Below are 14,261 nucleotides of genomic sequence, written 5' to 3'. Positions count from 1 at the left end.
CTAAAACTTGGGATTCAAAAGTAACTGCTATTCAAGAATCGAAAAACTTGAACCAATTTCCACTTGAAGAACTAATTGGTTCATTGATCACATATGAAATGACGTGCAATGCACGTGAAGAACTTGAGAACCATCTTCCAAAAAACAGGAAGGATTTGGGACATAGAACATTTGAAGACCACTCGAGCATAAGCTCAAGTGATGGTGAACTTAAACTATAAATGAAACAAAAATTAAAAAGTAAAAAGAACGGAACTACTTGCTTTGAACGCAAGAAGAAGAACAAAAATTGGGATGAATCGAGCTCCTCTGAAGACGAGGAGAAAATCAACAAAGGCGAGGTGGCAAACTACGCCTTTACGCCTTTCGACGCTGAGGTAATCAAAATGCCTTTAATTTACTTCGAAATTACATGATGTTTTTCATGATGCATTTTTCTTTTTCTTTAAATTTTCTTGAAAATTACATTTTTAATAATTTAATAATAAAAATGCAAAAATATGATCATGCTTGTAATTTTGAAAATGATAATGAAAATTGCATGTCTTATGTTAATGCAAGATAGAAATCTAATGATTGTACACCTAGTGAGATTAAATCTTATTTATGTGCTTGAGAAGCAAGAATGTATATTTTGATGATTTTCATATTGCTTTTCAATGATGATACATGGCTTTTGTCTGGAAGGCTTGATATTTTTCATTGTCTTTGTTTGTTAAATATGATGTATGATTTTGACATAAGAATAAAGATTTGAGATTTTAAAGTTATACATGATGATTTTTGTGATTGATGGTTTTATGATGAAATTCATTTCATGATCCTAAACGTTGATGCATGTTTTCATTTGACATAAATGAACAGGCATGCTAACATGAAATTGATCACTTAAGATGAAACACTTAAAAAAAAAAAAAAAAAAGGGGGAGAAATATATGAATTGATGCTATAAACACTATGCTATGATTATCCCATGCTTGCATCACCAAGAAATATATAATTGCTATCATTGCTATATGCCCTGTATCAAGATATCAAACAAAAATTTGCATCATACGAGCTGATATCTTACCATGTGATGCAATGCTACACTTGCTAAAATATTCGAAATATGTACATCATGCCCTGTATCAAGATATCAAACAAAATCTTGCTTCACACTTTTACGCATTGATATCTTACCATATGATGAAATGCTACAATTAATGAACACTTGAAATGTAATCCTCTATCTTATTGATTTTTCAATAAATCTATGCTTGTCATACATGAATTTATTGAACGTAATTTTGAGGATGATTTCAGATTTGACAAAAGCTTGATTCGTATTTATGACATAAGATACACTTTAAATATGAATCATGCATTAATGCTTCAATCATTTTCTATCTCTAGAGTTCTCGATTTTGATGAAATACAAGTGATAAATTCATTTATGATATCTTGTAAATCACTTGAGTTATGAATGAGTTTTTTATGATGTGTTAAAAGAATCACTTAAAAAGAAAATGCTTTTCCCATCTTATCGAGATTAATGATTTCATGATATTGTGTGAATCTCGAAATTGATTTTGATGAAATAGTAATAACGTTATTCATGTTATGAATCTCAAAAATGATAATATGCTTCATGTGATAATATGAATACATGAAACACTTATGATATGATTTTTATACAATTCCGTGTATTCATAAAATATTTATCTCCTCATCCAATAACTTTTCTTGATATTCCTTATGAGATGAAATGAAATAATGCATGAAATACAAATGAGGAGTTATTGATCATGCATGGTAGGATATAATTTGACAAAATTGATACCATCATGATATGAAACATTTATGATTTGCAATTATGCATGCAATACTTGTGCTTTCTAATTATGATGTGATGTATTGCATATGATGTAAATCATGATGAGTGCTAAGTTACACATTTTGAGAAGAAATTGCTATATTGAAACATTAATGTAATTATGAATGATGATATGATATTATGCATGTAATACTTCAACTTATGATAATGCAATGATAAAATATTCATGATGAAAAATTGTCTTGACATTCATAACTTGATTATTCATCCTTTGTCATGATTTTGAAATCGTTGTAAAAGGAAAAAGAACTACAAAACTGTATTCTTCCTTTCTTTTTGACAATGACAAAGGGGGAGATAGCTAGCTTGCACAAGTCAAGAAGATGCAAAAACTTGATTGCTAGCTTGCCTATCTTAAGTAGCAAAGATTGCTAACTTGCTTATTTCAAGAAGCAAAAGTTGTCTTCTTGAACATCACCATCTTGAATATCTCAAGAAGCAAGACTTGCAACCTGCACATTACAATAGGAAGCAATAATCATGAGCCTACACAAGAAAGTTATCTTGCATTTGCTTTCGAAGTTTTTGCTAACTTATATATCGTAAAAAAAAAATTGCTAGCTTGTAGTCTAAAGAGAAGCGAAAAGTTGCTATCTCAAAAGAAGCAAATGTGCTATCTTGCCTATCTCAAGAGGCAAAAATGCTAACTTGCACATCTAGCAAAACTTGACAAATTTGCATATCTCAAGAAGCAAGAGTTGCTTTCTTGAACATCTCTAAATTGCTAGCTTGCATGTTCTAAAAGTGCTATCTTGTATGCTGTAAAACTTGCATATCTAAAACTTGATAGCCTGAATATTCTAAGCATGATGTAACATTTGCTAAATTTTCTGGCTTCAAAACTGCATGATGATAAAACTTGATAATATGTTTTTCATGCAATGAGTTGAACCAATATCACAAACACTTGATTGTGGTACTTCTCCTTTTTGTTGATGACAAAGGGGGAGAAGTATGTTGATGACATGACATGTTATGCATAAGTTTATGCATAAGTTCATGTTGACGTGTTGCAAGTATTCATGATGAATATTGCAATGACTTGAATTCAGTTTGAATTCAAGGTTCTATCAATATGGCATATTGATAGGGGGAGTTTGTTTAAACTCCGGGAGTTAAGTTTAACTCCGTCATCAAGTAGTTGTCATCATCAAAAAGGGGGAGATTGTTGAATCTCGTATTTTGATGATGAAACTACTTGATATATGTTTATGATTTAATCTGCGTTTTGAGTGACGTAGGATGCTTTGATCAGGATGAGACAATTAAAGCAGGAACATCATGTTGTGCCGGAGGAACATGTCAGAAGATTGGACGTCGGGCCGGTGGATCGGTCGACGTATCGACAGAAGGCTTCGGGTCGTGGACTCGGGCATCGGGCCAAGAAGAGCGGGTATTGTGCCAAGGATATCAGAGTTGCGAAGTCAACTGGCCGATTGGGCAATAGGCCGCAGGAGAGGACGATGCGCCGAAGAATCAGACGAAGCGTCGAGGGACCAATGACATGCCGGACAACTTGGTTAATTGCTTAGGATTAATTGTCTCGATCGAAGTTTTGCTTTAATTGTGCAGGATTAACTATGATAACGATGAAGACATAAAGCGAAACAAAGTGTCGGAGTCAAGCGCGAAGGATTTGTTGCAAGTTCGAGAGTTCGACGGAAGTCCGAAGGATTTTCGGAAGCTCGCCGGAAGGTTCGTTGGAAGTTCGCGGAGCTCGCCGAGAAAGATCGGAGCTTGCCGAAGAAGCTCGTTGGAACTCGCTAAGATCAAATCGTGAAGTCTAGGAGCTTGCCAGGAGTCCGCAGAATGGTTTCCGAGAGTTCATCGGAAGACCGCCGGAAGTTTGCCGAAAGCTCGCTAGAAGAAGTCTTGACTTGCGGACTTTGTAATAGCTTAGAAAATGTCTTTAAAATCATAGTTAGCACATTAATTAGGGTTAGGATTAGGTGTTAATCCTATAACCCAAGTAGGGGCCAATTAGGCCCAAGTTCGGACTGGTTTGGGCCAAGTTTGGAGCCAAACCAAGTGAGCTGAAATAGTGAAAGAGGTGGCACCGCCCCAGCCATGAGGTAGCACCGCCCAGGCTAAGTCTTCCAACGAGGCTGGGAGGTGCAACCGCCCCAGCCGGGAGGTGGCACCGCCTGAGCTCAGTCTTCGAGCAAGACTGGGCGGTGCAACCTCCCTGACAGAGAGGTGGCACCGCCTGAGCTCAGTCTTCGAGCTCTGGCAGAGAGGTGCAACCGCCTCTGTCAAGAGGTGGCACCGCCTGAGCTCAGTCTTCGAGCTCTGCCAGGCGGTGCAACCTCTCCAGTCAGGAGGTGCAACCGCCTGATCCCGGAATTCCGGGATTTGATCGTTTTGAGCTCCAAATTTGAACTGGGTTGGGGCCTATAAATACCCCACCCATTCAGCACTGAAAGAGCAAGAACTTACCCGAAATCTTGATCTTTTCAGTGGTTCTTAGAGCTCAAAACTGCTAGTTTTCCTCCTCCTTCTGTTCTTCAAGTTTGAGTTGTAAAGAGAGGAGAGAAAACATCTGTAAGGGTTGTCTCCTAAGCCCGTCAAAAGGAGTGAATCTGTAAGAGGGTAGTTGGCCTTCGCTTATTGAAGGAAGGCCTCTAGTTGACGTCGGTAACCTCATCGGTGGAGGAAGCCAAAAGTGGAGTAGGTCAAGACTGACCGAACCACTCTAAATCTCTGGTTTGCGTTTATTTTGAGCACTTTATCATTACTGCAAACCTCCTACATAGCTACTGCTCTCTGCGCTTTTACGAACGAGTTCTGTGCAGTTTACGTTCACGTCTTAATTCCATTTACAAACTGCAAACTGCTCTCTGCGCTTTTACGAACGAATTCTGTGCAGTTTACGTTTACGTCTTGATTCCATCTACAAACTGCAAACTGTCTCTCTGCGCTTTTACGAATGAGTTCTGTGCAGTTTACGTTTACGTCTTGATTTCACTTACAACTGCAAACTATCTTCTGCGCTTTTTTTACGGACAAGGTTCTGTGCAGTTTACGTTTACGTCTTGATTTCATTTAGAACTGCAAACTGTCATCTGCGTTTAGACGCAAACTGCGTTTAGACGTAAGCTGCGTTTAGACGTAAACTGCGCTTAGACGCAAACTGTGTTTAGACGCAAACTGCGCTTAGACGCAAACTGCGTTTAGACGTAAATCTGCGTTTAGACGTAAATCTGCGTTTAAACGTAAATCTGCGTTTTAGACGTAAAACTGCGTTTAGACGTAAACTACGTTTAAACGTAAAACTGCGTTTTAGACGTAAACTGAGTTTGGACGTAAATCTGCGTTTAGACGTAAATCTGCGTTTAGACGTAAATATGCGTTTAGACGTAAAACTGCGTTTAGACGCAAACTGCATTTAAACGTAAATTGTGTTTAGACGTAAACTACGTTTAGACGTAAACTGCACTTAGTCATAAGTTATCTTTGAGTCGGCTTTTGCTTCAAAACTGATTTTTATCGAACGAACGCAGCTTTTGTTTTTAATCGCTAAAAGATATCCGCTGCACTAATTCACCCCCCCCTCTTAGTGCTCTCGATCCTAACAATATATATATATGTATATATATATATATATGTATGTATGTATGTATATATATATATATATATATATATATATATATATATATATATATATATACATACATACATACATATATATATATACATACATATACATATATATATACATACATATACATATATATATATATATATATATATATATATATATATATATATATATCATTTTTATCATATAACACTCGCATATTTAGTTTTTACGAGGGAGGCCCGGGATTTCATCAAAATACTTTAAATGAAATCATAAAAAGATAAAGATTATCTTTCGACTATATTTGACTTAATTTTTTAAAATCGAATCATTTCAGTTTTTTAGAATCGAATTATTTTTTAGATAAATTAGATTCAACTAAGCATTGACTGATCAATTTAATTTAATTAAATCCTAGATTACCCTCACCCCCACCCCCACCCCCGTGCCTCTTTCTTCCTCTCTCCATTAGCTTCATCCTTCTCACCCTCCCTTTCTTCCTCCTCCTCTCAATCCACCTCTTCTAATTAGTTTCCTCCTCCTCTACTCCTTCAAGTCCTCCTCCCCACCTCTCTCACTCCTCCTCCTCTTTAATCTTGGATAGTTGATGATAGTAGTACAACCTTAGTTTCTAAGTTTCTCATGCAAACACAACTAGATAGGAGTTAAATTACTTCAGTTTGAACAGGATTATAGTTATTTGGGTTCAATCAAACTAATTACAATGTTTATTTAGTAAATTGAAAACACTAGCTCTATTCAAAAACGTTATAATGGAAATATTATAGTCCAATCTCAATTAATTAAAATTGTCACAAGTATTAATTATTATATTATTATATTAATTAAAGTTTCATAAAATATTTTAGGGTTTCAGGATATGTGCTTTTGTTGATTTGAAAAAAAAAAACAGCAAAAAAAAAAAAACTTGACTTCTATAAGTTATTTTTTAATATGGCTATAATGTTTTTCAAGTTCCTATAAAAAACACTATAAACATATAAAAAAATATTATTAGTGGGAAATAATAACTTAAAATAATTTATCAATAAAATCTTAGATAGATATTTTTTATTAATATAAAAAATAAAAAAACTTAACTTTCGCTAATAATAGTGTTTTAGACACATTCACTTATGAATCAATCAGTTTACTGCAAAGATAGGAGATTATGGTAGGATATTTTTGGAAGTAAAATAGGGAATCATTGGGGTATGTGTATATAAAAACAAAAAAAAACCCTTGATAATATCATATGACATGCGCATATTTGGTTTTTAGGATAAATCCCTTTTTTTGAGTTTTGATAAAAAATATTTTAAATAAAATAATAATAAAAATGATGATCGTACTTTGACTTGATTTTTCAGAACTAAATCAATTTTTGTTTAGATGAGTCAAATCATACCGATTCAACTAATTATTTAATTAAACGCTTAGATTCTCCACTTCACCTCCTACCAATCGCCTTCTACTTGTGTTGCCTTCTCCTTCCACTTTACCTCCACAATCATCTTATCCTCTTTTCACTCCACCTCCACCATCATCTCTCTCTCTTACTCAATCACCTCCCTCCTCTCCTTTCGCTTCCTCATCATATCTCTCTCTCTCTCTCTCTCTCTCTCTCTCTCATCCACCTGCCTACTAATCCCCTTCTGTTTTTTTTCTTCTTTTACTTCTAATCCACTATTGCTTCCCTCCCATCCTCCTCCTCCTCCTCATAGTTTATCTAAAAAAACTACTACACATAACATATTTTTTTTTAAAAAATATTTTCTATAAAAATAATCTTAAATTATTAAAAAAATAATTACATTTGAGTTACATTCATTCACATAATCTATTAAAAAAATATTAGCCTTTATATAAAATTATTCTAAATTCATCATAAATCTAAAAGTATTAAATTATCCTAAAATATATTAATTTTATATAAATATATCTAAAAAATTATTAGTTACACTCGAACTAACCTTGAGTTATACATAGAATATGTTAAAAAATATACTAATATTTATATATAATTATTTTAAATTTATCATAAAATTCAACATTTTATATTTCATATTTCATATTTTGACTTAGTTACACTCAAAATTAAAATAAGTCAAGCAATAAAAGTACATAAAATTAGTATATTTTTAATAATTTCTATAAGTGTAACTTGATTATAAATAATAGATCTGACCTGATCTGATTTGAATTGATCTGACCCAAATCGAACTGGCATGTTGATCGATTAGTCTTGAAACAACATTCTTCAAAAAGGGATTACACATTAGTACATGTTAAAGTCTATTATTAGGTGTTTTTTTGATAAATTATTCATATAAATATAAATATAAATATAAATAAATATATATATATTATATACCGGCTTTTTTTTATTTATAGCTACTAAACCGCTGGCACAATTGGATCTGAGCGTGCTAAAAGCTGGCCCTTTTATTCGAATAATAAGAATAAAAAAAGAGAAGGAAGTGAAGGTGATATTATTTCGCCGCATCCATCACTCTCTCTCTTCTTGGATACGAATACCCACAGGATTCGATCGAGGACAGGAAAGATCGAATCTTGGAGGGGAGGGGGTGTTTCGGATTTAGGTTTCTTCCAGTTTCCGATGAGGCGGCGGTGCGATGGGAGGCGTCGCCGCACATTCTGAGGCCGGCGGAGCGCCTTCGGCCAGAGCGGCGATGCCGCAGCGAGCGCGGCTGCAGGTCTGGTTCCTGACCGTGTGCGGCTGCATCCTCATCTGGACGTGCCTGGTCCAGCTTCTCGTCCCCGGGCGCCTCTGGCCCCACGCTTGGGGTTGGAACACGGCGCGGTTGTTCTTGGGCATAGCCGAGGCTGGATCGAGGTCCGCTCATCCGCCACTTGCTCCTCCACCGCCGCTCCCACCATTGAGTATGTAATCCAAGCTTTTCTTTGAAGATTTTCCCCGAAAAAAAAAATGTAGCCTTAAAGTGCCGATTTGGTGCATATTTCTTCTTTTGGACGTATCTTGGGAGCAAAACAACAGATGTCACTATCATTTGGGATCAAATGTTTCATCTTGTTGTCCTAAAACGCGATTTAGTGGTAACATCTTGTCTTTTCTTGATATGCAAGGAAGGAAAACCATTTTGCTATGGATAAAAGAAGCGCCTGTAAACACACACTTAAAGTGTATCACGTAGAGAAATTATATATGAGAAGTGACGGTTAATTACAATAAAATAGAATAAAGAATGTTTAGACATTTTTTCTCTGCCCTCCCCCATTGATTTTACATCTTGATGAGCAATGGGTAGGGGATTCTAGAGTAATGAAAACAATAGCTCTAACTGTGCATGCATTGGCTTTTAATCATCTGTTTCTCAGGATTAGTCAAGGCACTTGCCTTGTAGCATGTAATGGAGACTTCTAAACCCCAAAGAAAATTATACTATTGGAAACATTGGACAATCGTGCACTATACTCATTCTCAATAAGATTTTTGATAGGGACAAAAATTGAAAGAAAACAGAGAAGAGGATGATAGATGTGTTCTGACTTGTTTTCCATGGTTTTTATGTTTTTCTTTTAATTTTTTTTCTCTTTTTTTGGAGGGTGAGGTTTATTTGTTTCTGTCAAATAATTTTTTGTTAAAAGTATAAAAGACAGTTTGGTATTTTTATCAACACTGTTAAAGGAATGGTAGATTGGTACTATATTGGGGAAGATCTCTATATCTCTCTCTATATATCTGAGATACTGGCTGATATCATGTGTTTTATTATCTCTTTCTTCTTTTTTCTTTTTGACGGGTTATTTGAGAAGCCTAAGTGTAATAAAGATTTAAGGGAAAAAGACATCTGATTTCAACCAAGAGTTAGGAGTCCCTTGTTTTGTTTTTAAGATTATAGCAAACGTTTTGATGTTGTTTTTGCTTCTAGATAAGAAAGATGAATTTTCCAGCAGAATTGCTTCATGCCATGATTAATTGATCACATTCTTTCAGAAGTAGTTGGACAAATATGGTTGGAGAGATATTTGCTTATAATCATATAGTTTAGTTTGACATGATCACTTGTCCTTGTATAAAATATTTGCTTATAACCATCTTGCTGCAAAGTACCCAGCCCTTCAACTAGCTATCACACAAGGCTCTAGCTGTCCTAGATGATAAGTTACTGGGTTACTATGTTATTTTGTCCATCTTATGAAGGGGACTCATACATGTGACTGTTTATAACATGGAAAATCAAAAAGCAATGATGCATTGTGCTTTTTAAGTGGTTATATTCATTTTTTCTGTAGTCATTTTGCTCATGTTCACAATCAACTATCAGATTGCTCTTGAAAAGAATTTTTCCTCAAGAAATATTTCCTTAACTGCGTGCTTTACTTCTACTCCTTTGATATATTCATTTCAAATCTTTACACATCGGTAAAAAAGAAATCTTTACACATATATATCTTTTCATAATTCCATGGTGATAGCTTAAACTTTAGAACCCATTTAGCTGATTTTACACTGAAATTCTTCACAATTAAGATTATGCATGTTTATTGTCTGTTCCGTGTGAAACTTTATATGCTATCTTCATGAATCTAAATTAGAAGAGGGACACAATGAGGGTGCTTCAGTAACCAGGAGTGGTAACTTTTGCATCTGATCAACATTTTTTGCAATATACATTTTTGCATCTGATAACCAGGAGTTGAATCTTGTTTTTGATGTGTCATTCAATTCCAGTAAGTAACTTATGCTTGAAAAACTCTCTTTCTCCCTCCTTTTTGTAGTCTGCAGCTTCATGCTTTGAATGAATTCCTGGTGGTGCAGTTAATCAGTTAAAAATTACTTGAAAGATTGTCTGTAATATCTTTTATCATGTTTAGGCCTTAAAATTTCTGCCTGTGGTCCTACAGAGGAGTGATTAGTGTATATGATTTACCATGCTAGTCCAGATACAAAAATGTCCAATCCTTACAAGGTTATAATTATATCAGGAATGTCAGACCTTCCAAAATAGAACATATTCGAATGCTTTATGTCAAAATTACAAATAATAACTTATGTTGTTAACACAGTAGTTAACTTCAGTAAGTGTTCTAATGCCTTCCCAATCTAACTATTTGCAGGAAATTATACAAGCAATGGTTATCTAAAAGTATCATGCAATGGTGGCTTAAACCAAATGCGTGCAGCGGTTGGTAACTTCTTTCTGAATGTTGCACATATCCACTGCTATTTCTGAAATTATGCTAATTGGGTTTTTTTTAGATATGTGACATGGTGACAGTGGCTCACTTGTTGAACCTTACACTGGTGATTCCGGAGCTTGATAAGCAGTCATTTTGGGCTGACCCGAGGTACTTTTTCTTTGGTAACAAGCAATTGACTACATTTCATATTCAAGTGTATGCTAGTCAGCCATTAGCAAGTGCCATGCATGGTTGAGCTGTGCCATTCACTTCCAGTAGATGGTATATCTGGCCACAACATCACAGACCCATATGATATAGCATTGCCTTTGATACTACATCGACATGCATTTATATGCCAGTCTAGTACCATGCATTAATGTATTGGTTATGATTGGCATTATGGTCCACGATTAAGATTATCATTTTGTGTTTTTTGTCATTCTTGGCTGCAGTACTAAACATCTATATATTCTTACTGCAGCAATTTTGATGATCTATTTGATGTGAAACATTTCATCGATTCTTTAAAAGATGAAGTACACATCACTAAAAGGCTACCAAAGAAGATAAGTGGAAAGGCTTCTAGAATTTTACTTAGAATGCGTCCTGTGAGCTGGTCAGATGAGAAGTACTACTTGCAACAGGTATTGAACTTATTTATTTTTAGTATTGAACATTTGCATTTATTTCTCTTGCTTGAATGTCTCATGCAGTGGTAATAATGATGTATATGTTTGTGGCTTGTCTTAGTATGCACAAAAGCTTAAGTGGCTTTTATGCCTTTTATGTTGACTTATTCTTGCAAGATACTGCACTGCTAATATTTTAGAGTTTACCATTCTTGGTGTTGTCTCTGATTTTCTTCACATGATGCAGATTTTGCCACTGTTCAACAAGTCCAATGTGATTCATTTTAATAAGACAGATGCACGGTTGGCAAACAATCTCCCTATTCATCTCCAAAAGCTTAGATGTCATGTAAACTATCATGCATTAAAATTTACTCCTCAGCTCGAGGCACTGGGAAACAGGTTGGTTCAAATTCTTCAAAAGCGGGGATTCTTTATTGCGCTACATTTGAGATACGAAATGGATATGCTGGCTTTCTCTGGCTGCACTCATGGTTGTTCCAAGGAAGAAGCTGAGGAGCTTAAAAGTCTAAGGTTTGCCACAGTAACCCTATGTGTTTTTGAGCCTCTTGTTCAAAAATATCAATTTGGTCTTTCTGATATTTAGGCTTTTCTAAAATATTTATCATGTCTTCCTGTGGTGTTCGTAGTTTTTTATTGTAAAAATTACTCTAGCAAATACCAAATCTTGGTGTACGATAAACAGATAAAAAGATCAATCTATTTTATAAAGAATAATTTCTCTCTCTAAAGGAAAAAGAACTTGAAGCATCATACTGTTATATGGTATAAGTCTCATATCATATATCAACTAATTCGAGATGACTTTGAATTTTTACTGTTAAGTTTCATGGGATGACCATCATTCATCTGCCAAGCTCTTTTTCAATGTTTGTCTCAATCCATGCTTAGTTCTGATGAAACCATGTGGCCTGTGGCATTTGGTAAAAACTATATATATATATATATATATATATATATATATATATATATATATATATATATATATGTATGTATGTGTATATATATATATATATATACATATATGTATGTATATATATATATATATGTATGTATGTGTATATATATATATATATATATATATATGTATGTATATATATATATATATATGTATGTATATATGTATATATGTATATATATATGTATACACACACACACACATATATATGCTTGTGTAATGTATAAGCAGGTTTATATTTTTTATGTTTTGTCATAAGGTCTCTCTAGTCTTGTGAAAGCAATAGACAACTTTTTGGAAACATAATAGACAAAATATTCAGGATATTGATAAGCGTTGCCTTGAAAAGAAGAAAATGGTACAAGCAGCCTTTTTTTCTCTTTCTGTTGTAAGGTTTCAGTTGTCTTTATGCAAGCAATAGAATTATCTGGCAATAAATGTTATTTAGTGTTATCTTCTGTGTGAATTTAACATGCTGCACTTTTTTAGGTATGCTTATCCATGGTGGAGGGAAAAAGAGATAGACTCTGTAGCCAAAAGGCTGCAAGGCTTTTGCCCACTTACACCTGAGGAGACCACGCTTGTTCTCGAAGCATTGGGGTTTGACAAGGATACTGAAATATACATTGCCTCTGGTGAGATTTATGGTGGGGAAAAGAGGCTGTCTACATTACGCGCAGCATTCCCGAAGCTTGTAAGATCTTATTCCATATATTAAGTTGCTTCATTTAATTTTGAATTTTATATTTGTTTTTCTTTAGCTACCAGTTTCAAGTTAGAAGCTATCCTCCATAGGAAACTTCTGTCACTGCTTAATTAAAGTTAGTACAAAAAGTTACGAGCAACAAATATGCCATTCTCCAGGTTAGAAAGGAGATGCTACTTGACCCAGAAGATTTACGTCAATTTCAGAACCATTCATCCCAGATGGCTGCCCTTGATTATATGGTTTCTTTGGCGAGTGATGTCTTCATCCCAACATATGATGGGAACATGGCAAAAGTCGTCGAGGGACATCGAAGGTTGGTCTTTTTCTTTTGCTATTGTGTTGTAGCTGTTACCATCGGTTCACTCACAATTAACATGATTGCCTGTGTTTTGGTCTTCATAGGTATCTCGGGTTCAGGAAAACTATCTCCCTGGACCGCAGAAAATTGGTGGAGCTTCTGGATCTGCAAAACAACAAGACACTTTCTTGGGACGATTTTGCAACTTCAGTGAGACAAGTTCTTGAGAAGAGCATCGGCCAGCCAACCTGCCGAAGAGTTGTTGCCGGTAAGCCCAAGGAGGAAGATTACTTCTATTCTAACCCTCAAGAGTGCCTGACAAATGCAAATGAATGCCCTATGCCTCACAAGTCAAGCTCTGTGAAGTAAAGGTATCTCGCAGCTTGTTAGCTTCCATTTGCGAGAGCAGGCCTGCTGTGGGCAGCCAAGACTGGTGAGACACGGCGAAAGGCAGCTCATGATTTCCTTTTATTCTTATGTTCCATAGGCCTTATTCTTTTGTTCATAGGCGTTATTATTTTGTGGTGCCCGGTGCATCTCGGGTGACCTTATCGCTGTAAAATAGTTGCTCGAATTATGTTTTAGATTGCAGCTGGAGTATCTCTACCAAATTGTAGATGCTAATGAAGTTTCTGTCAAGTTGGCACTTATGGTCCAGAAGGACAATGAGCCTAATTTTGATTGCAAGAGTTTAAAAGTCACAATTGCACATCATCATATTGTGGAATTAATGATCATCATATTGTGATGATATTAAATAAAGCTTCTAATTTTGTGTACCGGTATCATATTGGTCGGGACTTGGACCATGACCGGTATCGTATTGGTGTATGGTATCATCGTATTAGTGTATCCGAATTTCAAAAATAATATTCTTAGTAGAAGTCTTTTTCTTTGAAATGCAAAAATAATATTCTTAGTAGAAGTCTTTTTCTTTGAAATGACGTCATTGGATCGAAAAGTGGATGACTATCGAGTGTCTGTCGGTTCACCTTTCGAGTAGAAGTCCTTTTATTAGAAA

General features: G+C 35.1%; 1 protein-coding gene across 1 annotated transcript; it reads left to right on the top strand.

The window, feature by feature from the left end:
• Positions 1 to 7,956: 7,956 nt before the first annotated feature.
• On the top strand, positions 7,957 to 13,951 carry LOC135645087 (rhamnogalacturonan I rhamnosyltransferase 1-like). The gene is made up of 8 exons (XM_065163157.1): positions 7,957 to 8,360; positions 10,560 to 10,627; positions 10,702 to 10,790; positions 11,107 to 11,269; positions 11,502 to 11,788; positions 12,723 to 12,927; positions 13,098 to 13,255; positions 13,345 to 13,951. The coding sequence occupies exons 1-8, from the start codon at positions 8,093 to 8,095 to the stop codon at positions 13,607 to 13,609; spliced, it is 1,503 nt and encodes a 500-aa protein (XP_065019229.1). The 5' UTR covers positions 7,957 to 8,092; the 3' UTR covers positions 13,610 to 13,951.
• Positions 13,952 to 14,261: the final 310 nt, after the last annotated feature.

The sequence above is a fragment of the Musa acuminata genome, chromosome BXJ3-8, assembly GCF_036884655.1.
Source record: "Musa acuminata AAA Group cultivar baxijiao chromosome BXJ3-8, Cavendish_Baxijiao_AAA, whole genome shotgun sequence".
In the NCBI taxonomy this organism is placed as follows: domain Eukaryota; kingdom Viridiplantae; phylum Streptophyta; class Magnoliopsida; order Zingiberales; family Musaceae; genus Musa; species Musa acuminata.
This window is presented reverse-complemented; position numbering and strand designations above follow the sequence as displayed.

What these genes read in the sequence shown, in the direction of transcription:
- LOC135645087 (XM_065163157.1), top strand. Translation starts at nt 8,093, where the DNA reads ATGGGAGGCGTCGCCGCACATTCTGAGGCCGGCGGAGCGCCTTCGGCC. An exon ending in ACCGCCGCTCCCACCATTGA is followed by an intron (nt 8,361 to 10,559) that starts GTATGTAATCCA and finishes AACTATTTGCAG; the next exon opens with GAAATTATACAAGCAATGGT. An exon ending in GAGGAGCTTAAAAGTCTAAG is followed by an intron (nt 11,789 to 12,722) that starts GTTTGCCACAGT and finishes GCACTTTTTTAG; the next exon opens with GTATGCTTATCCATGGTGGA.